The sequence below is a fragment of the Ornithorhynchus anatinus genome, chromosome 5 (genome assembly GCF_004115215.2).
Source record: "Ornithorhynchus anatinus isolate Pmale09 chromosome 5, mOrnAna1.pri.v4, whole genome shotgun sequence".
NCBI lineage: Eukaryota > Metazoa > Chordata > Mammalia > Monotremata > Ornithorhynchidae > Ornithorhynchus > Ornithorhynchus anatinus.
The window spans coordinates 10,268,350-10,288,496 of record NC_041732.1 but is presented as its reverse complement, the minus strand read 5'-3'; the positions used below and the strand labels follow the sequence as shown (position 1 = coordinate 10,288,496).

General features: G+C 41.8%; 1 protein-coding gene and 1 long non-coding RNA gene across 3 annotated transcripts in view; one reads left to right on the top strand and one right to left on the bottom strand.

Annotated features, from left to right (window-relative positions):
* TBC1D2B (TBC1 domain family member 2B) overlaps window positions 1-20,147 on the top strand; it is an 86,989-nt gene that overhangs the window by 51,673 nt on the left and 15,169 nt on the right. Inside the window, exons 4-10 of one of the 2 annotated variants that reach the window (XM_039912268.1) lie at window positions 1,299-1,462; window positions 3,683-3,858; window positions 6,205-6,600; window positions 10,194-10,304; window positions 12,226-12,419; window positions 14,214-14,708; window positions 17,783-17,900. In XM_039912268.1, the coding sequence (XP_039768202.1) occupies window positions 1,299-1,462; window positions 3,683-3,858; window positions 6,205-6,600; window positions 10,194-10,304; window positions 12,226-12,419; window positions 14,214-14,708; window positions 17,783-17,900 (1,654 nt within the window). Of the gene's footprint in view, window positions 1-1,298; window positions 1,463-3,631; window positions 3,859-6,204; window positions 6,601-10,193; window positions 10,305-12,225; window positions 12,420-14,213; window positions 14,709-17,782; window positions 17,901-20,147 lie in introns of both variants that reach the window. The other variant, XM_029065424.2, reaches the window with a different exon arrangement.
* On the bottom strand, window positions 14,868-19,052 carry LOC114812146. The gene is made up of 2 exons (XR_003759791.2): window positions 18,857-19,052; window positions 14,868-15,020 (listed from the first exon to the last, which is right to left on the bottom strand). It is a non-coding gene; the product is annotated as an uncharacterized LOC114812146 (long non-coding RNA).

Here is a 20,147-nt window from a genome sequence, read left to right as displayed (position 1 = left end):
TGGGCCCTTAATTCAGCAGGGCAAACTCCGTGAAACTGTGCGAGTAGCGGCTAGTAGTGTTCGGGACTTTGGGCTCATTCTATCGTTAGAGAAGCAGCATCAACCTAGTGGATAGAGCACAGGCCTGGGAGTCAGAAGGACCTGGGTTCTAATCCCGACTCTGCCTCCTGTCTGCTGTGACACCTTGAGCAAGTCACTTCACTTCTCTGTGCCTCAGTTCCCTCATCTGTAAAACGGGGATTAAGACCGGTAGCCCTCTGTGGGACAGGGACTCTGTCCAACCCGATGAGCATGTATCTACCGCGGCATTTAGAACAGTCCCTGACACGTAGTAAGCACTTAACATATACCACAATTATTATTATCATCCCTTTCTTGTGAATCAGTGCAGCTGGAAGCAACTCTGGCCAGTGCCTGGTCAACAGGTCTGCTTCTCTCTGAGGAGCTGAGAAGGTCCTAGGGCTTTTTTCTGAAGTCCCAAGATCAGCCCCTTGGACCGAGTTGATGCTCAGGAAACGTTTACTGAATCTGGGGTGGCTGCTTGTCTGGTCTCTTGCTTGTCCGCTTGTCCCAGTGACCAGTGTGAATGCAGAACCACCACCGTTATGCCCATTTTGTAATTTTGGTCTTCTCGCCTTGGCTCTTGAGGTCACATTCCCCAGCTTGGAAGCAGGCCTAGTTTTTAGAGGGAGGTGGAAGGGGGACTGCAGTGGATCCGGACAAGTTTGAGAAGGGTCAGGGCTCTCCCTGGAAAAATGCTCAGCTCTGATGGACTTCTGCCAAGGGTTTTGAATCATGTCACTGTGGTGCACTGTACGCCCAGTGTAACAAACAAATTTCAGTGTCCAGGTTCCATAAGGGCCATCAGTGGCTGTCCTAATTGAGAATAATGTAGAAGCAGCATGGCCTAGTGAAAAGCAGAAAAGGTCTGCTGTGTGACCTTGGGTAAATCACCTTATTTCTCTGTGCTTCAGTTCTCTCATCCTCAAAATGTGGGTTCAAAACCTGTACTGTGAGCCCCATGTGAGACCTGGTTTTCTTATATCTACCCCAGGGCTCAGTACAATGCTTGACACGTAGTAAGCATTTAATAAATATTATTATTATTATTATACCAGACAACTATTGCTTTTAACTATTAAAATTTACAATATTGAAACTTTAAAAAGAAAAAATTTAAATAAGGCCTCTTAGCCATCTTTGTTTTTTGAGAGTTTGGGTTGGGTTTTTTTTTTTTTTTTTTTTTTTTTTTTTACCAAATTTGAATGTCTTCACTTGTATTTTTATCCTCCCAACAGAAATTCAATGTCATCTTTCAGACCTGGGAAAGGAAACAGCGATAACAGGAAGAGTGTGTTTTACACTAGTGAAGAATGGGAATTGATAGATCCAACCCCTAAGGACATGGAGGAATCAATCTTGCAAGAAGAAAGGAGAAAGCAAACTTCAGAAGGAAGTAAAGGTATAAACATACATCTCTTCTGTTTACCAAAAACTTAGAAAGTGTGGTTTCATTGCTGTAGCTTGACCGTTCTCCCTATGGTAACCAGTCCATGTCCATTGGATCAGGAAGTGAAGGGTTCTCGGACACGGCAGAGAGCTTTGCTATCCCAGCTGTCCTTTAGGGAGGGCCAGTTAAGGCAGAGCCAAAAAGAATTAGGAAAGTTATGTTCTCTGATGCTTCTAATCCCAACTCCGCCACTGTCTGCTGTGTGACCTTAGACAAATCCCTCAACTTCTCTGTGCTTCAGTTTCCTCATCTGTAAAATGGGGATTAAATATGTTCTCCTCCAACTTAAACTGTGAGCTCCATCTTATCATTTTGTATATACCCCACCACCCAGGGTACTATTGTTATAATATATCGTTATACTGTACTCTCTCAAGTGCTTAATGTAGTGCTTGGCTGGGTTCTAATCCCGACTGGGTTCTAATCTAACCAATCTAATTTGGTTGATAGTGGGGTAAGATAGAAACCAAAATAATTTCCAGACAGGTGGAAGAAAGAAGGGATATATACATAAATTAGTGCTTAAGAAATATGATATGTACGATGTGTAAACAAATGTTCCTAGGTTGTGCATACACAAGGTGTTAGTTGGTGCAGAGGTACTGAAGTAGCTGTTGGGGGTAAATAATGTTGGTATTTGTTAAGCGCTTATTATGTGCAGAGCAATGTTCTAAGCGCTGGGGTATATACAGGGTAATCAGGTTGTCCCACAGGAGGCTTACAGTCTTAGTCCCCATTTTACAGATGAGGTAACTGGGACACTGAGAAGTGAAGTGACTTGCCCACAGTCACACAGCTGACAAGCGGCAGACTAAAGAAACTGGGAAGATAATAAAATAAATAATGGCATTTGTTAAGCTCTTACTGTGTGCCAGGCACTGTTGTAAGCACTGGGGTAGATACAAGGTAATAGGTTGGACACATTCCACATCCCAAGTGAGGGTCACAGTCTTAAATTTCCATTTTACAGATGAGGTAAATGAGGCAAAGAGAAGTTAAGGGATTTGTCCAAGGTCACACAGCAGACAAGTGGCAGAGCTGGGATTAGAACCCAGGTCCTTCTGACTGCCAGGCTCATGTTCTGTCCACTAGGCCATGATGTTTTGAGGAAGACTTCTTGGAGAAGCTAACGTTTCAGAAGGACTTTGTCAATAAGGAAAGTTGTGGTCTGTTGGATCTGAATGAGGAGGGAGTGTTCCAGAAAGGCGGAAGGGCAATCGTGAGCAGGGGGTCAGCGACAGAGAAAGATGAGACCGAGGTACAGTGAGTAGATTAGCCTGAGAGGAATGAAGAGTGCGAGCTGAAGAGTAGTGAGGGGAGAGTAGTAAGAGGGGGATACCTGAATGAGTACCTTAAAGCCGGTGTCAGGCCTTTTAGGATGACACAGAGAGAAATGAGTAATCAGGAAGTTTTGGGGGAGTGAGGAGACAGGTGCAGAATGATATTTTAGAAACGTAATCCAGACAGCATATGAGGGACTGGAGAGGCGAGAGACTGGTGACAAAGCTGAAGGAATAGAGCAGATTTGGAAAATGAATTATTCCAGTTAATCTGGAGGTGTGGTGGATTTGGTAGATAGCACAAGTAATTCCAGGAGACCTAGAATTTGGGGGGCAGGTGATCTTCCATCAGTCGTATATATTGAGAGATTACTGTATACAGAGCACTGTACTAAGTGCCTGGGAGAGAACAGCATAACAGAATTGGTAGGCATGCTTCCTGCCCACAAGGGGTTTACAGCCTAGATGGGGAGATAGACATTAATATAAATAAATTCATTACAGATATGTTCATAATTGCTGTGGGGCTGAGGGTGGGATGAATAAAAGGTACAAAATCAGTTAACTTGGGCAGGTCAGTTAACTTCTGGCTTATGAAGTGGAAGTGATAATACTTTCTTACCTCACTAAACTGAACTTTTGGGACTTAAAAAATAATCCTATTAATATGTAGCTGTGGTCAAATTTTTATGATTGCCATTAAAGTACTAAATCCTGGTAGCAACGAACATTGGTGTATCTAGAGCAAATGCAAATTCATTCTGTAAGGAGATTTTGAATATCGTGAACACTCCAATAAGTGCTAAACTCTAAAAAAAAAAAAATGGCTTGTTTCATACAGGAGTAACTGGCTCAACCTTTTCCTTTGATTTTGGCCGCATTCCCTCTAAAGGAAAGCGCCCACTGAAAGACATGATTGGATCGTACAAAAATCGAAGTAACCACGGCGACTCTCCAGTTGAGTGGACCCCTGGCAATAGCAACAAACTCGCTTCGGAAATGCAGCTGAAAATTCAAAACCAGCAAGAAGAACTGGAAAGGCTGGGAAAGGATTTGTCCAGTCAGAAGGTAAGAGTACAGTGCTCTGCACATAGTAAGCCATCAGGAAATACCAAGTATTGATTGGTTGAAGTTAAAATTTCTATGTAACAGTGCACAATATCTGGGAGAGGTCTTAACTTGTGTCTTATTAATTTCCCTGAAGTTCCTTCTTTTTCTCAAAGGATCCAGACCTCTTTAGGCACCTGAAGAAGCACAGTAAAGGAAAGGTAGTGTGAGTCCACCTGGAGGCCGAAAGCTTTTAGGGAAATGTTTCAGCACCCTGCTTTAATATCAGCTGTGTAATAAATGAAAACACCTTCAACTAGTTCATAAGAATTGTCGCAGTGAATAGCTACTTAAAGTTACATATGAGCCAAACAAACTAAATTAAACTTCAATCTGTCGGTAAAATGAAGTTCGGTAATCAGTGGTATTTACTGAGCACTAAGAGTAAGTACTTGGGAGAGTATAATAGAGCTGGTGGACTCAATCCTTGTCCATAAGGTGCTTATATCCTTCAGGGCGATACAGACAATATAATAAATGACAGATGGGGCAGTGGCAGTGTATAGGAATATGAACTTAAGTACTGTGGAGCTGGGTTGAGTGTCAGATGTTTCAGGGCGACATGGTCAAGTGCATGGGCGGCACAGAAAGAAGGGCAGTTGCGGGGGAGAATGATGGGTTAGTCAGGAAAGGCTTCTTGGAGGAGATGTGCTTTTAGCCTTGTCTTATGCTATCGTCGTCTCCAACCCATAGCGACGCCATGGACACATCTCTCCCAGAACGCCCCAACTCCATCTGCAAATTGTTCTGGAAGTGTATCTATAGCGTTTTCTTGGTAAAGATCCGAAATTGGTTTACCATTGCCTCCTTCCATGCAGTAAACTTGTGTATCCACCCTTGACTCTCTCCCCATGTCGCTGCTGCCCAGCAAGGGTGGGTTTTGACTTGTAGCAGATGGCCTTCAACTCGCTAGCTACTGCCCAAGCTAGGAATGGAATGGGTAGGCCCCTGCTTGGCTCTCCCTCCCGTAGTTGAGACTGGAAGAGTACTGTTTCCAGGTGCGACCCTGAGAGGGGATGTTTTTAGTAGGACTTTGAATAAGGGGAGAGTGGTCATCTCTCAGATATAAATAGCGTGGGGGTTTCAGGCCAGAGGAGAACATGTCTACCAATTCTGTTGTATACTCCCAAACACTTAGAACAGTGCTCTGCACACAGTAAGCACTCACTAAATTCCATTGATTGAGAACATTGTTTTCTTAATTCAATATCGTAAATTTATAATTCACACTCTCTAACCCTAAATTTGTGGTTATTTGATTTGGTACATTCTCCTTTTGCATTTTATTTAATGGTATTTGTTAAGCACTTACTTTGTTCCAGGTACTGTACTAAGCCCTGGAGTAGATACAAGCTAATCAGGTTGGACACAGTCCCTGTCCCACTGGGGACTCACAATCCTAATCCCCATTTTTCAGATGAGGTACCTTAAGCAGAGGGAAGTGAAGTGACTTGCCCAAGGTCACACAGCAGACAAGCGGCAGAGCCGGGATTAGTACCCAGATCCTTCTGACTTTCAAGCCTGTGTTCTGTCCACTAGGCCAAACTGTTTCTTGCTTTCTCAACTTTGTGAAACTAAAACAGGTTTTGATCTTTAGAAGTTTTTGAATAGTCCCATGTGGGCATGCTTTTTGCTATTGCAGCTTAACTGAGGCTTCATTAACACCACATAGAGCAGTGCAAGAGAACTGAAAGTCCAACTGCTCTACGTACATATAAAGAGTCAGAGGGACAGAGTAACAAACCAAAACAGACAGGCACACAGTAGCAGAATGCTTTAGTAAAACAGCATTGTAAAGAAAGTCATACTCATAATGGACTTCATTGATGCCAATTAGTGAGGCTTTTCTCATTGTGTTTTCAATGCACGAATGACTTAACGAACCTCAGCTAGAAAAATTTCATGCTTTTACTGTGCCATATTTAGTTTTCATAGGTATAAGTTAATTTCTTGTTTCTTATGGAAGGATCTCCTTTTTAAAATAAATTTGTCTTTAGCCTTTTCAGGTCCTCCGAGAAAACTTTTGCATTTAGATGGGTTAATGTTGTCAGTGCCATAGATGTTTTTTACTCAAATTCTAATTATTCCTTTCTAGGAGACTTTTGTTTTTGTTTTTCTTCCACCATGTAATATATTTTTCTGTGAAAACTTAGTTATCCAGCATCTGGCTAGTCAGAAATCCAGTTATCTAGTAGTCAGGGTTGAGCAGCTGGGCTTCAGGTAAGGTATGGAGTGACACAGTTTGAATTTTTTTTTTCCACTTTTGATTCCTTTCCCCATGACTTTATCTCTCTATTTTTTCTTCAGGAACTTGTGAGACTACTTCAGCAGACAGTCAGATCTTCTCAGTACGATAAATATTTCACTAGCAGTCATCTTTGTGATGGGATTCCGAGAGACAAACTTGAGCTCTTACACCAAAAAGATGATCACATTTTAGGGCTCAACAGCCAACTTGAAAAGTTCAGTTTGGAAAAGGACAGCCTTCAACAGGAAGTAAGGAACTTGAAAAGCAAAATCGGAGAACTCAACGAACAGCTGGGAATGTTAATGGAAACAATTCAAGCCAAAGATGAAGTGATCATAAAACTCTCACGACAGCTGAGTGAATGTGAAGGAAATTCATCCTCCCAGAGTGGAACACCTACCACCTCTGAATCCCCTTCTTTTAAAAAAGAACTCCAGGAGCTAGACAGAATAAAAGTAAGTGAACATTATTACTCTTATTTTCTCACCTCAGGAGAGGATTCCAGAATTACAGCTATCACTGTACACCTTCATAGATGCTAAGTGGTAACTTGAGCTATAAAAGAGGCTCTTCTTCAGAAGGAAAATTGAGATATTTGAATGTTGTATCTGGAAAGAACACTGAGAGGTTATTTGGTCCTGCCTTCAGAATGAGTAAGCCTTCAAGGCAGAAGATCATTTTTCTTTTCTTAGAGATCCCCAGAGACAAAGATTCTAAAACCTCTTCTAAAACCTCCTTTGTTCTGCTATGCTCTCTGCCTGGAATCCAGGAAAATGTGTCTGTCCAACCAGAGTTCTTCTGGTTTCACTTAAGCCCATTTCCTTCTGCTCAGTCTTCTCTGGACATGGAGAGTTGACCAACTTTGCCCCCCTCATAAAAACTCATATTTTTTGATGATAAACTAATCATTCTCAATTGATTTTTCTACCTTTCCCCATCAGACCCATTTTTCCATAATTTTAAATATTTTTTGTCATCTGTTGATGATGGCCTCTCCCATCCTCCTTTCAGTTAATAGGACCAATTACGTGCATTTGGTGTACAGAGCCTAAAGAACACAATAAAGCAGAAGACATGTTGCCCACCCTCAAGGGGCTTATAGTCTGAGAGGCAGGCACAGAATTATTTTTAGAGCTATAACTTGTTTTAATAAGAGATAGAAAAGATAGGGGAATAAATGCTACAATTCATAAATCAGTATGTACATAAATGCTACAGGTGGCTGTGAATATATCCTCCCCTGTTTTTCCACATCCTTTTTAAATGTGATAATCAGAGTTGAATCCAGAAGAGTTTGACCAGCACAGGATGTAGCAGAAGAATGACTTTCCCACCCTTGCATGATCCCCTCCTGTTAGTTCATTTCAGGTACCAATATTGCCTTTTTTTAAAGAGCACCAAATTGTCAATTCCAGTTGAGCTTCTGTCCAACTCTATGTTTTACTTACCTTACTTAGTCCTCCCAACTCACAGAGTTGTGGAAGTTAATGTCGCGTTCTAAATAGCATCTAGAATATTGGTTAATACATATGTAAATTGCAGATTAATAACGAAGATGAAACCAGTAGCGAAAAAGGAAGTGTCATAGTCAGTTCACCTAGAATGCAGGGCTTTTTGTTCTTGATGACCCATTTTAAACAAAACTCCCATGGTTTTCGAGCCATGCAGAGTCATTGATTTCCAACACCACGTCACGTTGCACCCAGGCAGAAAGATGTTCTTTGCAGAAGAACATTCTTTATTTCTGTCATTGGCATTCGAGCCAAAATGCCATGTGTTTACATGTACCTCGAGAACTGACTATTATGCATCTACTAGGATTTGTGCCACTCTCCAAAGCGCTCCCATAAGAAGGCAACATATGTTGTGGCCCTGTGCAGGGCTGATTGGAATAACGAACCAGTTTAAGAGCGTAGCAGCCTTGCACTCCAGACTTCCTATAATAACCTAAAAACATTCATGTTGGGGCGGGGAACCCCTCAGGGAAGAATGGACCCCCATTCTAAATTTGAACTTGAATTCACCTGGGAAACTAGAAAATGAGAGGAATCCTGAGGAAAGGGTTTCAATAACCTGTTCAGTTTGAGGAATGTAGTGGTCTGGCTGGCCTCTCAACCCAGATTCTAGGAGTAATCTGTTGGAAGATTTAGCTTCGAGGTTCCCGTTGGTTGCTTGAGCAGTCCTCTTGGCTTTCTCTTGTCTTCTGGACTTTCAATTTTAAGAGCTGCCAATTTCTCTTCGGTTACTCACTGTTATTTCTAGGAAGGGTAGAAGATGAAGAAGGTAAAATTTCAAGGCAACAGTCAGAAGATTTTCCCCAAAAGTTTGCTCTCCATTCTCTCCCACCATCCCGGTCATAGCCCTTGTTAATTTCCGTCCTTTATCCACTCTTCATCTTCCCCTCTACTGGTTCCAGTTTAGAGTTTCTCGTCTAAGAAGCTTCTTCCTCTATCGCTTTTCCAGTGAAATCCATTTTTGTTTACGGAAGTGTGCTTGTGTTTGAAGAAGTATTCTGGCCACTGTTTACATATGCCTTCAACTGAAAAATGTCTATCTTCAATTTCATTGCCCCTCTCATCTACACTTTTTTTGCTCAGAATTTCCAATAATTTGGTTTCCTGACCCAGTCAGATAATCTGTCTGACTTAATCTCTGCCAAAACCACACTTCACATCTCAGGTCAGCTAAGTCTGTCAGCTAATGAATGTGTTTTGAAGTGCTTGGTATGCTTTTGAATTAGCCACTTGTGTGTGTGTCTTCCTTTTGCCATATGCAGAAAGGAAAGTAGATATGAAAATCGATGGTCGGTGTTGAATATTGGAAGTGCTTGTAAAAGCATAGAAAAATGCACGGAATCGGGTGGGTGGGAGTGGTGGATTGAATCCTCTCAACTGGAATGAGTTTGAGGAAGATGCTGTTCATGCTGAATTGCTCTGTAGAGCCCTAAAGCGTCAGTGGAGTTCAGTGGATAGAATCTTGAATGGGAATTGGAAACCCAAATTCTCCTCTACTTCCATCACTGATATTGAAATGAGGGGCATGTGTGTGACCCTCTTGTATGTCCCAATTTACTTTCTCAAAAACTGACAGTAGTTACCTCTCCTCCTTTTTTAAATAATATTTGTGTTTACTATGTGCCAGGCACTGTTCTAAGCTCTGGGATAGATACGAAGTTGGACACAGTCCATGTCCCACTTTGGGCTCCTGGTCTTAATCCCCATTTTACAGATGAGGAACCTCAGGCACAGAGAAGTTAAGTAATTTACCCGAGGTCACACAGCAGTCAAGTGATGGAGGCAGGATTAGAACCCAGGTCTTTCTGGTTCCCAGGCCCAAACTCTTTCCACTAGGCCATGCGTCTTCTCTATAAATCAATCAATTAATTAATGGAATTTGTTGTACTAAGTGCTTGGGAGAGTACAATACTGCAGAGTAGATAGGAGCTTTCCGTCTAGAGGGGGATCATAGACATTAAAATAAATTACAGATATATACATAAGTGCTTTGGGTCTGAGGGTGGGTGAATATCAAGTGCTTAAAGGGTGCAGATCAAGTGTAATAAACATGTGAGGAATTATTCATGCTCTCCGAAGAAGGATCCCATTTTAATTTTAACTATTGTTCTTTGATTATTTCTCTGAGAGAGGTATGGGGACAGTGTTGAGATGAGTTTGGAAAATTGGTTCTAACCAAAGAGCATTGCTTGTTGGATTTAAGGAAGAAAAGCGCCTTTTTAAAATTACCTCTGGTGTTTCTTTAATTAGAACTAATAATTTTGGTCATATGCTAATTATTTTGGATGTCTAATTATAGCTTCCCAAATAGATTTGAAGATTAAAAAGATAATGCTTGATAAATTTTTGAATGCCATAATAGAATGATGATATATACATTCAATTAATTTTACATGGTTTTTCACAGCTGTAAAAAAGCATCCCTTAATTTGTGGCTAATATTTAGCTGGTGGTGTGTTAGCATTTTGACTGCATATTAACGTGAGTGTCAATAGTCAGATTGGGTTTGATTGTTTTTTTGTTTCTTCGAACAGGATAATCTTCAGGGGTACAAAACCCAGAACAAATTTCTAAATAAGGAGATTTTGGAACTCTCCGCTCTACGGAGAAATGCAGAAAGAAGGGAGAGGGAAATGATGGCTAAGGTAAGAATATATGAGTGCAGCATGGCTCGGTGGAAAGAGCCCGGGCTTGGGAGTCAGGGGTCATGGGTTCAAATCCCGGCTCTGCCACTTGTCAGCTGTGTGACTGTGGGCAAGTCACTTCACTTCTCCGGGCCTCAGTTACCTCATCTGTAAAATGTGGATGAAGACTGTGAGCCTCACCTGGGACAACCTGATTACCCTGCATCTACCCCTGCGCTTAGAACAGTGCTCTGCACATAGTAAGCACTTAACAAGTACCAACATTATTATTATTATTATTATAAGTGACCCTTATTCAGTGAAGGGGAAGATGGGAAATTATTCAGAAGTGAGTAAACAGCAGTTGAAACCAAAACTTATGGTGAAGACACTTAATGCTCTTGAAATATTTAGACTGTGCATAGTCTCAACTTAGGTCCATTTAGAGGCCCCGCGGGGAAGGAATCAGTTAATGGAATTTATTGAGAATTTAATGTGGACAGACAGCACTCTACTAAGCTCTTAGGAGAGTACAATACAACAGTGTTGGTAGAGATATTCCTTGTCCACAAGTATCTTACAGTCTAGTGGAGGAGACAAACATTAAGAAGCAGCATAGCCTAGTGGATAAAACATGGGCCTTGGAATCAGAAAGACCTTGGTTCTAATTCTGCCTCACCACTTGTCTGCTCTGTGATCATGGGCATGTCACTTAACTTCTCTGTGCCTCAGTTACCTTATCTGCAAACCACATGTGAGATAAGGACTACGTCCAACTCGTTTTGCTTGTATCCACCCCAGTGCTCAGTACAGTACCTGGCACATAGTACGCACTTAACTAATACCATAATAATCATCATCATTATTATTATTAAAATAGTCTCTGGGATTCACCAAGTGATTAGGATAGTACAAGGACTGTAAAGGTGATATTTCTATTTACTATCTTGTTACCATTGCAGTTATTTCATTATTTCAGTGAAGATTCTTTCATTCTGAAGTTGAAACTGAGGGCAAGTGGTTACTTGTGCAGGGCTTTGCTGCTGCCCAGAGCCTATCATACACAGTTTCGTGTAAGAGATATGTATTTCTTTTGACACTAGGGAACTACAGATGCTGAAAAGGTGACAATTATTGAATAATCAAGTGGTGGGATTTTTTGGTATTTTTAAACAGATCCCTCTATGACCTTTGGCTAGATTTTTAGTATGACCATGTTATGCATGAAATTATTCTTAACTCTGAGAAGCAGTTAAATGTTCACATGATTCAACTTCAGGGTGCAGGCTGTTATCAGGATGAAAGAATCAGCTGGTTACAGTAGTTGTGCCAATTTTGTAAGCAAATGTAGTCCTTTTATGACTGAGGAAATACTGTATTTTTAAAGCATCCAGTGCTTTTCAACTTTTAAAAAAAATTAAACTGAATTTTGATATTCTTTCCTCAGTGGAATGTTGTGTGACATGGCATTTTTATGTTTGGGCTTAATTGACGGTTCAAAATTCTGAATATTGTTGTGTAATAATGTGCCACTATAAGCATATTCCTCTTTGGAAAATGTTTTTTTCCTGGAAAATGTGTAAGAGTAAGGTGTTCTTTTACTTATTCCAAAAACACCAAGTACAGGTGCAAAATCATCAACCTGTGTCATTGGTGTCGTAAAATAATATTTTGTAACGTTTGAGTGTTATGGCTTAGTATATTCTTTAAAACAAAAACCCAACAATAGTGATATTTCTAAATGAGGAAGAGCAATATTTCATTTGCGGCGATGGATGTAGTTAAAAGGAAATTGGCCTCGGCACAGTCTTTCCTATTCGTTATGTTTGCCAAGAACAGCATTTCCAGTGGAAGTCTCTGTATGCATGAGGTATTTATAATCCAGTAACTCCGAAGGTCTGTATTTGAAATGAAGATAATTGAAAACAATCACTCTCTACAGTATTCTAGCCTGGAAGCAAAACTCTGTCAGATCGAAAGCAAATACTTGATTTTGCTTCAAGAAATGAAAACTCCGGTTTGCTCTGAAGAGCAGGGCCCTGCCCGTGATGTCATTGCCAGATTGCTGGAAGATGCTTTGCAGGTGGATAGCGTGGAGCAGCCGGAACAAGCTTTTGTCAAACCTCACCTTGTCAGGTAAACTCACGGCCACTCGTTGGGGGGAAAACACCGAAACCAGAGTTGAAAATTGTTCCTCTTAGCCAGGTGAGATCACCTCATCCGCATCCTGCCTCTGGCCTCGAACTCCCTTGATTCATTCAGTCGTATTTATTGAGCACTTACCGTGTGCAGAGCACTGTACTAAGTGCTTGGGAGAGTACAGTACAACAATAAACAGACACGTTCCCTGCCCACAATGAGCTTTCTTTCGACAGTCCCTTCCTCTTAGTAGCCGACAGACGAGCACTTTCCCCACCTTCAAAGTCTCATTAAAAGCATACCTCCTCCAAGAGGCCTTCCCCGCCTACGCCCTCATTTCCTCTTCTCGTACTCTCTTCCGTGTTGCTCTTTAACTTGGATTTGCATCCTTTATTCACCCCTCCCTCAGCCCCTCAGCCCTTATGTTATACGTATTTGTAATTCATTAATTTATATTAATGTCTGTCTCCCTCGAGACCATTAGCTCAACTCAACTGGATTGAACTGTCCCAAGCACTTAGTACAGTGCTCTGTACCCTGTAAGCACTCATTAAGTACAGTGAATTGATTCAGTGTATGTGAGGGTGGTTTTGTGGATTTTTCTTTTTAAATGGGTTTAAGGAAATTGAACTGAAAATCCTGCAGTCGGCATTGGGAGCGGGGAATATGGGCCCTCCGAGACTGGGAATCATCTCTTCTGGGAAAATGCACCTTCACCTATCTGGGGACTTTATAATTTTTTCCTCTTTTGTTTTCTCTAAATGATTTATCAGATAGTGGTATTTATTGAGTGCTTACCGTGTGCAGGCCACTGTAATAAATACTTGGGACAGTACAAAGCAACAGAGTTGGTAGACTCAATTCCTGCCCCAAAGGAGCTTACAGTCTGCAGGAAGAGACAGATATTTTAAATAGATTAGGGGAAATAAGAATATTTGCATAAGTACCGTGGGGCTGAGGCGAGCAGTTGAGTAAATCAAGCAGTTTGTGAGTGAACGCATGGCTTTCAGGTGAAATTTGATGGCACGAGGTAGATTTCAGGAGCCTGCCAACTACTTTCCATCCACCTTTTACCATCCACGTCACTAAGCATTCTCCGTCTAGGCTGCTGGCGTTAGGATTAAAGTTTCTCCTGCAGTTGATAGCAAGTGGTAGGAGTGTTTTTTGCTTTCACTGGTTTTTACGCCTTGCAAAAACCATCTTTTCATTTAACAGGGAAATTGGGTAACAAGGCCTCAAATATTGCTTCATCAGTTTGAATGGCTCAATGCCAAAAGAGTAAACACGGTTTAAGTGTCAGAGGTGTCTGAGCAAAGAGACTGCATGTGTAATATTTATCTCAAAATACTGTCCCAAGCTACCTCTTGCAGTGGGATCCATGTTTTGCTTAGTGCAGACCTGCCCTTTTATTCTCTGCTACTAAAGAGGGATATCAAAAGGGAACGTGGGACAAAGACTTTTATTGAGGCAACATGAGTCTCAGGATGTGGATTTTTCTGCATCTATGTAACCTAAAAGCTGATGACTAGCAAAGGGAAGCACCATGGCATAGTGAATAGAGCATGGGCCTGGGAGTAAGAAGGACCTGGATTCTAATGCCGGCACTGCCACATGTCTGCTGTGTGACCTTAGGCAAGTTGCTCACTTCTCTGGGCCTCAGTTACCTCATCTGTCAAATGAGGTTAAAAGCGTGAGCCCCGTGAGGGACAGTGACCACCTCAGTGCTTAGAACAGTACTTGGCACATAGTATTGTTATTAATAATCATCTCACTCTTTGTTTTTACTGCCAGTGAATATGACATTTATGGATTTCGGACAGTACCCGAGGATGATGAAGAAGAGAAGCTGGTAGCCAAAGTGCGCGCCTTAGATCTCAAATCCCTTTACCTCACGGAGAACCAGGATATTTCAACTGGGGTGAAGTGGGAAAACTATTTTGCGAGCACAATGAACAGAGAGATGATGTGCTCTCCAGAACTGAAAAGCCTTATCCGCACTGGAATTCCACACGAGCATCGGTCTAAAATGTGGAAGTGGTGCATCAACCTGCACACTAAAAAGTTCAAAGACAGCACCGATCCGGGCTATTTCCAGACATTGCTGCAGAATGCTCTGGAAAAGCAGAATCCCGCATCAAAGCAAATTGAGCTGGATCTGTTGCGAACTTTGCCAAATAACAAACATTACTCTTGTCCCACTTCTGAAGGGATACAGAAGTTGCGAAACGTTCTGCTGGCATTTTCTTGGAGAAACCCAGATATCGGATATTGCCAAGGTCTAAACAGGTATGAGCACATTGAACGTAAAAGTGAGGGGAGGGGCTGTACAGAAATGCTGAACCTATATTGACCATAGTAATGTTTTTTTGTGGGTTATTGGTTATTTTGATTTCTAAATAAATTATTTTACTAATAGAAAACCTACAATTGGAAAAGAAACCATAGTGAACTGTTTGATACCTAATATTCTTAACCCCAAAATGCTTTAAAGAAACAAAACGTGGTCTAAATAGATATGGACAGGATCACAGTTAAACTACAAAATAACTTTGGTCCTCTTCTTTCTTCAGTAACTGGAAAGTGTATGTTTTAGATGTCCTTGGAAAAAAAGTAGAAGAAATGTTTAGTAATTGCTATGTTGTAAATTTTTATAAGAATAAATGAACAAGAACAAAAAAATTATCTCTGCCTAGAGATTATCAAAAAAAAAAGAGAATTATGCTAAATTGTGGACCCAACAGGAAGGAATAGATCCACAAGTAGGTAGTGCCCATTTTGTTCATGCCATCGTCTCTCAGAATAAGGTCCAAAGAATGTTTAGAATGACTGATTTTTACATCGAAAACTTTTTGCTAACAAATTCCAAAGATTTTTTTCTCTTGTGTTAAATGTTTCACCTTCTCCTTTAAAGTATAGATGTAGTATTTTCAAGCTTGCCATTATGTAGCTCTACTTTAAAGTATCCCAAACAAATATTTGGGAGGGAAATATCTGGAGCCATCCATTTTTAGCTTTCCAGCTACGCATCCTGCTTTGTATTGTTTTGCTAAAATTCCTTTCTGTATTCGGTGTGCATTGTATTCCGAATTTCCTTCCAACTCTTCTCCTCCTGCTCCTGGACCTCCTCCCCCACCTTGTGCTGTCTTGGACCACTCCCCTGGGAAAGGAAAGACTGGGTCCACTATCAATCCATGGTGGTTATTGAGCGCTCGCTGTGTGCAGAGCATTGAATTAAGCTCTCAGAATACAATACAACAGGATTGGTCCACACATTCCCTGCCCACAAGGAATGTACAGTCCAGAGTGTAAGCAAGTCATGGGTAAGGAATGGCTGCTCATTCTGTTGTATTATACTCTCCCAAGCACTTAGTAGGGCGCTCTGCACATAGTAAACACTCAATAAATACCATTGATTGATATAGGGAGAAAAGGGGATGCTGATAGCTTGTCATCAAGGAACAACTGACTCATGAGCATGGGAGTTGAGGTGTTGGGGTTAATTGTATCACTATCCCTACAACCCACCTTGCTAAATAGCCCAGAAACCAAATAGTTTAGTTGTCCAGTTCCATACCCAGTTTCTTAATTTGCCTGAAGAATTAGAGCCACAGTTCAGGGAGTGTTGGGCACTGCTAGAGTATATTAGTTTTGGGTTGTATCTGATTTCTACCCCTCAAACATTTGACCCAATCCCCCAACCCCCTAAAATTTAATTTTGGGTAGAACCTGGAATTAAGTTAAGTTGCCTGCACATTGCTGGTTTCCCAACAGATCTCTATGATGCCAAAGGCATCCATATCATTCGTCAAACACCAAGAAGGAATAATATTGTCAAACACTTGCCAGGCAGAAGTTGCTGTATGTGAATCATCCAAATAAAAACTAAAGTGAAGCCCCCAATTTTTGAAATTTAAACCCAGTTGTACCCCCATTATAAAAATCTATTACCTTTTCTCCCCCCAAATTATATCTACTCCTTTTAACTTGAAAACCCTCATCATTGATCACTGAAATCGATAATAGTAGTATTTGTTAAGCACTTACTATGTGTCAAGCACTGATCTACCAACTCTGCCATATCTTACTTTCCTATATGCATAGTTCAGTGCTCTGCACAGAGTAAGTGCTCAGTAAATGCCATTGGTTGATTGTCAGAGATTTGGGACAAACAAGATCGAGTCGAGCAATCAATCAGTAGTATTTATTGAGCACTTAATGAATGTAGAGCTCTAATTAAGCACCAGCACCCCTCCTGCAGGTAGTGCTCATCCTGAATCTGCTGGGTTGGCAGAGTATCCTTAATAATAATAATGATAATATAATAATAATGCTTATGTGCTTACCACATGCCGAGCACTGTACTAAACACCCGGGTAGATACAAGATAATCAGGTTGGACACTGTCCCTGTCCCATACGGGGCTCACATTCTAAGTGGGAGGGAGTAGGATTTAATCCCCATTTTACAGATGAGTAAACTGAGGACAGAGAAGTGAATTGATTTGCCCAAGGTCACACGGTAGATTAGAACCCAGCTCCTCTGACCCATAGACCCTTACACTTTCCTCGAGGCCGGGCTTTTTCCCTCAGATCTCCCTGGCCTGGGATCAGGCCTGATGCTTTCCTGCTGTTACCCTGGGCAAGGACTAGGTGTTGCATCCACCCCTTTTAGGAGTCTACTGAGCCAAATTTTAAAGTCTTATTCATAACAAGACTCTAACTTAGCATGGACATAATTATACTGTATTGTTTGATCATCGTTTATCTCAAGACAATCCATATACAAGGCATGAACAGTTAGAGAAGCAGCATGGCTTAGTGGATAGAGCATGAGCCTGGGAGTCAGAAGGATCTGGGTTCTAATCCCAGCTCTGCCACTTGTCTGCTGTATGACTTTGAGCAAGTCACTTCACTTCTCTGGCCTCGGTTATCTTTAAAATAAGTGTGAGCTCCATATGGGACAGGGATTGTGTCCATTCTGATTAACTTGTACCTACCGTAGCACTTAAGGCAGTGCTTTGCACATACTAAGTGCTTAACAAGTACCATAATAATAATTACCATTATTATTATTATTAAGATTCCAATAAACGTTAGATGCCAAGTTCCAGTTTCAGTGGGCTAGTCTGAGACTTGAGAAGGGAAATGTAGTCCGTTCATTCATAACAAGAACACTTATTGTTGGCTAAGTATTGTTTGCATATTTCATTTTCTCTACTGAGGAGCTCTAAATGGGTGTAGCGTTTGAAAGAGAGAACAGTGAATAATTTGCTACACCTGTGGGTAAGCAAGATGGGAAAAAAGTATTTACTCGGGGCATACCTGTCTGCCCATTTTCCCCTTTTTTCTATTTGTTTGTAGATTGGTAGCAATTGCACTCCTATATTTGGAACAAGAAGATGCTTTCTGGTGTCTAGTTACTATAGTGGAAGTTTTTATGCCTCAAGACTATTATACAAAAACTCTCCTGGGATCACAGGTATCTCATTATACCTTGAATTTTGCAGACGTGAATTTGTAGAATGAAATCGGGATGGTGGGGTGTGAATTAAAAATAATTTCCAAGGTTCCAACATTTTTGTCAATGCTATGAATAAGACGGTAAGGGGAACAGCTAGTTAAGATTGTGCAAGAAATGTTTTGAGTGGAGGAGGGAGACTTTAGGGGGTACTTCTACATCCTCTTTCGGAGGGTCTGTGGTTGACACTGCTACAAACAGAGCTGCTTTGCCTCAAGGGAAGATCATTTGGTCACCTGGTGGCCACTGAATTTTGCTCGGTTTATCCACAAAACCTCTTTGAGGCCACCACGCTGCTCGTGCCCCCTTCGTTTTGCCAGGCAATGGTGGGCAGAGGGGAGAACCCTGAGGGGAACAAGTTGGACCACGTCTGGGGGAAAGCTTTGAAAGGGTGCAAATAGGGGCCTTGAAGACCGGGTGGGTAGAGGTCGGGTGACTCAGACTTGGAGGCCAAAAATAAAACTTGTCTGAGTGTTTGATTATTAGCAAAATAGAAACGAGTCTGTCGGGACACGTGAATTGGAAAATCCATTTTGCACCGAGCTCCAATCTGAAAAACAAATTTAAACTAGGCCACTAAAAAAAGTTAAAGCCCTCTAATGTCCCCGAAGGACTCCATATCCTCAAGAGACAGTGGACTTCAAGACCAGAGATGCCGAGTGTTGTGTAAAACTAAACTCTGACTAAAGCTTGCACTGTCACACTGAAGAATAGATTCACATCCATATTGCTCAAAGGGAAGATAGCCATATTTCAGTGATCTATTTCAGTCTGTTTTCCAACAGCAAAGATATCTCCCATTGAGTTTTATATGGATTGATCTCTTTCTCACTTAGAAGAGATCAGTGTTCTAACGAAAGCCATTAGGGACAGCGAAAGCTTTGGAACCCGTCACATACTTGCCCACTAAGACTTACAAGCGGGAAGGAGAGGGGTCGACTTGGAAGTTGCCCAAGGGTTGCTGCCGGTTTATGAGGGCCAAGGAAATGCCAAAGACTTTCAAAGACACCATCATCATCATTCTCTAACAGGAGAAAGGAGAGGAAGTTACTGTGGCCACTGTTACGCATAGCAATGTTTTCTGTCACTGGCGAGACCCCAGCCACAAGCTTTCTGGAATAGTGCCCGTGTGACAATGGGGACTGGGCAGTACTTGGAATGGCAGTAGGTGGCCAAATTCTATAAAACAGTGATCTTTGAGAGGCGGGTACAGAAGAGGTGCGGCAAAGCACATCAAGGCCACCTCGCTTGATGGATCATTGATAAATGCCTACCGTGTCTCCCCAGTCTGGAGACAGACCGTACGAGGCTGAATAGACTCTACACATCATCCCGATTTCCTGAGAGAGTCATCCAGGAGCTGATGCCTTCCTTTGAATCACTCATAAAAGACGACATTCGAGAGATGAGGGGCCACTTCGCAGTATCTTCCCAGGGCTTTCAGAAGACTTTTTGGGCTCGGAAAAATCCTAGACGCACGTTATAGATATTCATCGACCAGAGCCAAAGCAGCGTGGCTCATTGGAAAGAGCCTGGGCTTGGGAGTCAGAGGCCATGGGTTCTAATCCCGGCCCCACCACTTGTCTGCTATATGCCTTTGGACAAGTCAGTTCACTTCTCTGGGCCTCAGTTACCTCATCTGTAAAATGGGGATTAAGAATGTGGGACAACCTGATCACTTTGTACCCCCCACTGCTTACAACAGTGCTTGGCACATAGTAAGCACTTAACAAATGCCATCATTGTTATTATCTAGGCAGCTCTTGGTCCAGAGGGCTGTAGATAAAACTGCCAAGCGCTGTGAGGCAAAGAAGCAGAAAAGGAAATTGAGGAGGCAAATTTGTCCATCGGGAGACTTCTAGACAGTATGGTGCTAAGGTTGCATAGTCTTTAGGCCAAAGATTGAGCTCACCGACCTTCTCCTTGACTGAACACTTTGGACCTTGTGAAGATGTGAGATATACCTGGCCTCTTGAGCTGTTCATTGGTGCCAACTATAAGCCGTAAAAAAGCATAAAATGGCCTGATAAGATTGGGTGTCCCGAGGTCCTGGAGTGGAGCCAGCTAGTCCGCTGGCACTGAAGTTTGATTCAACTCCAGAAGGTTGGGTGCAGAGGTTTTATAGTGACTCAAGCATATTTATTGAGTGCTTACTGTGTGCAGAGCACTGCACTAAGTGCTTGGGAGAGTACAATTTAGCAGGATACC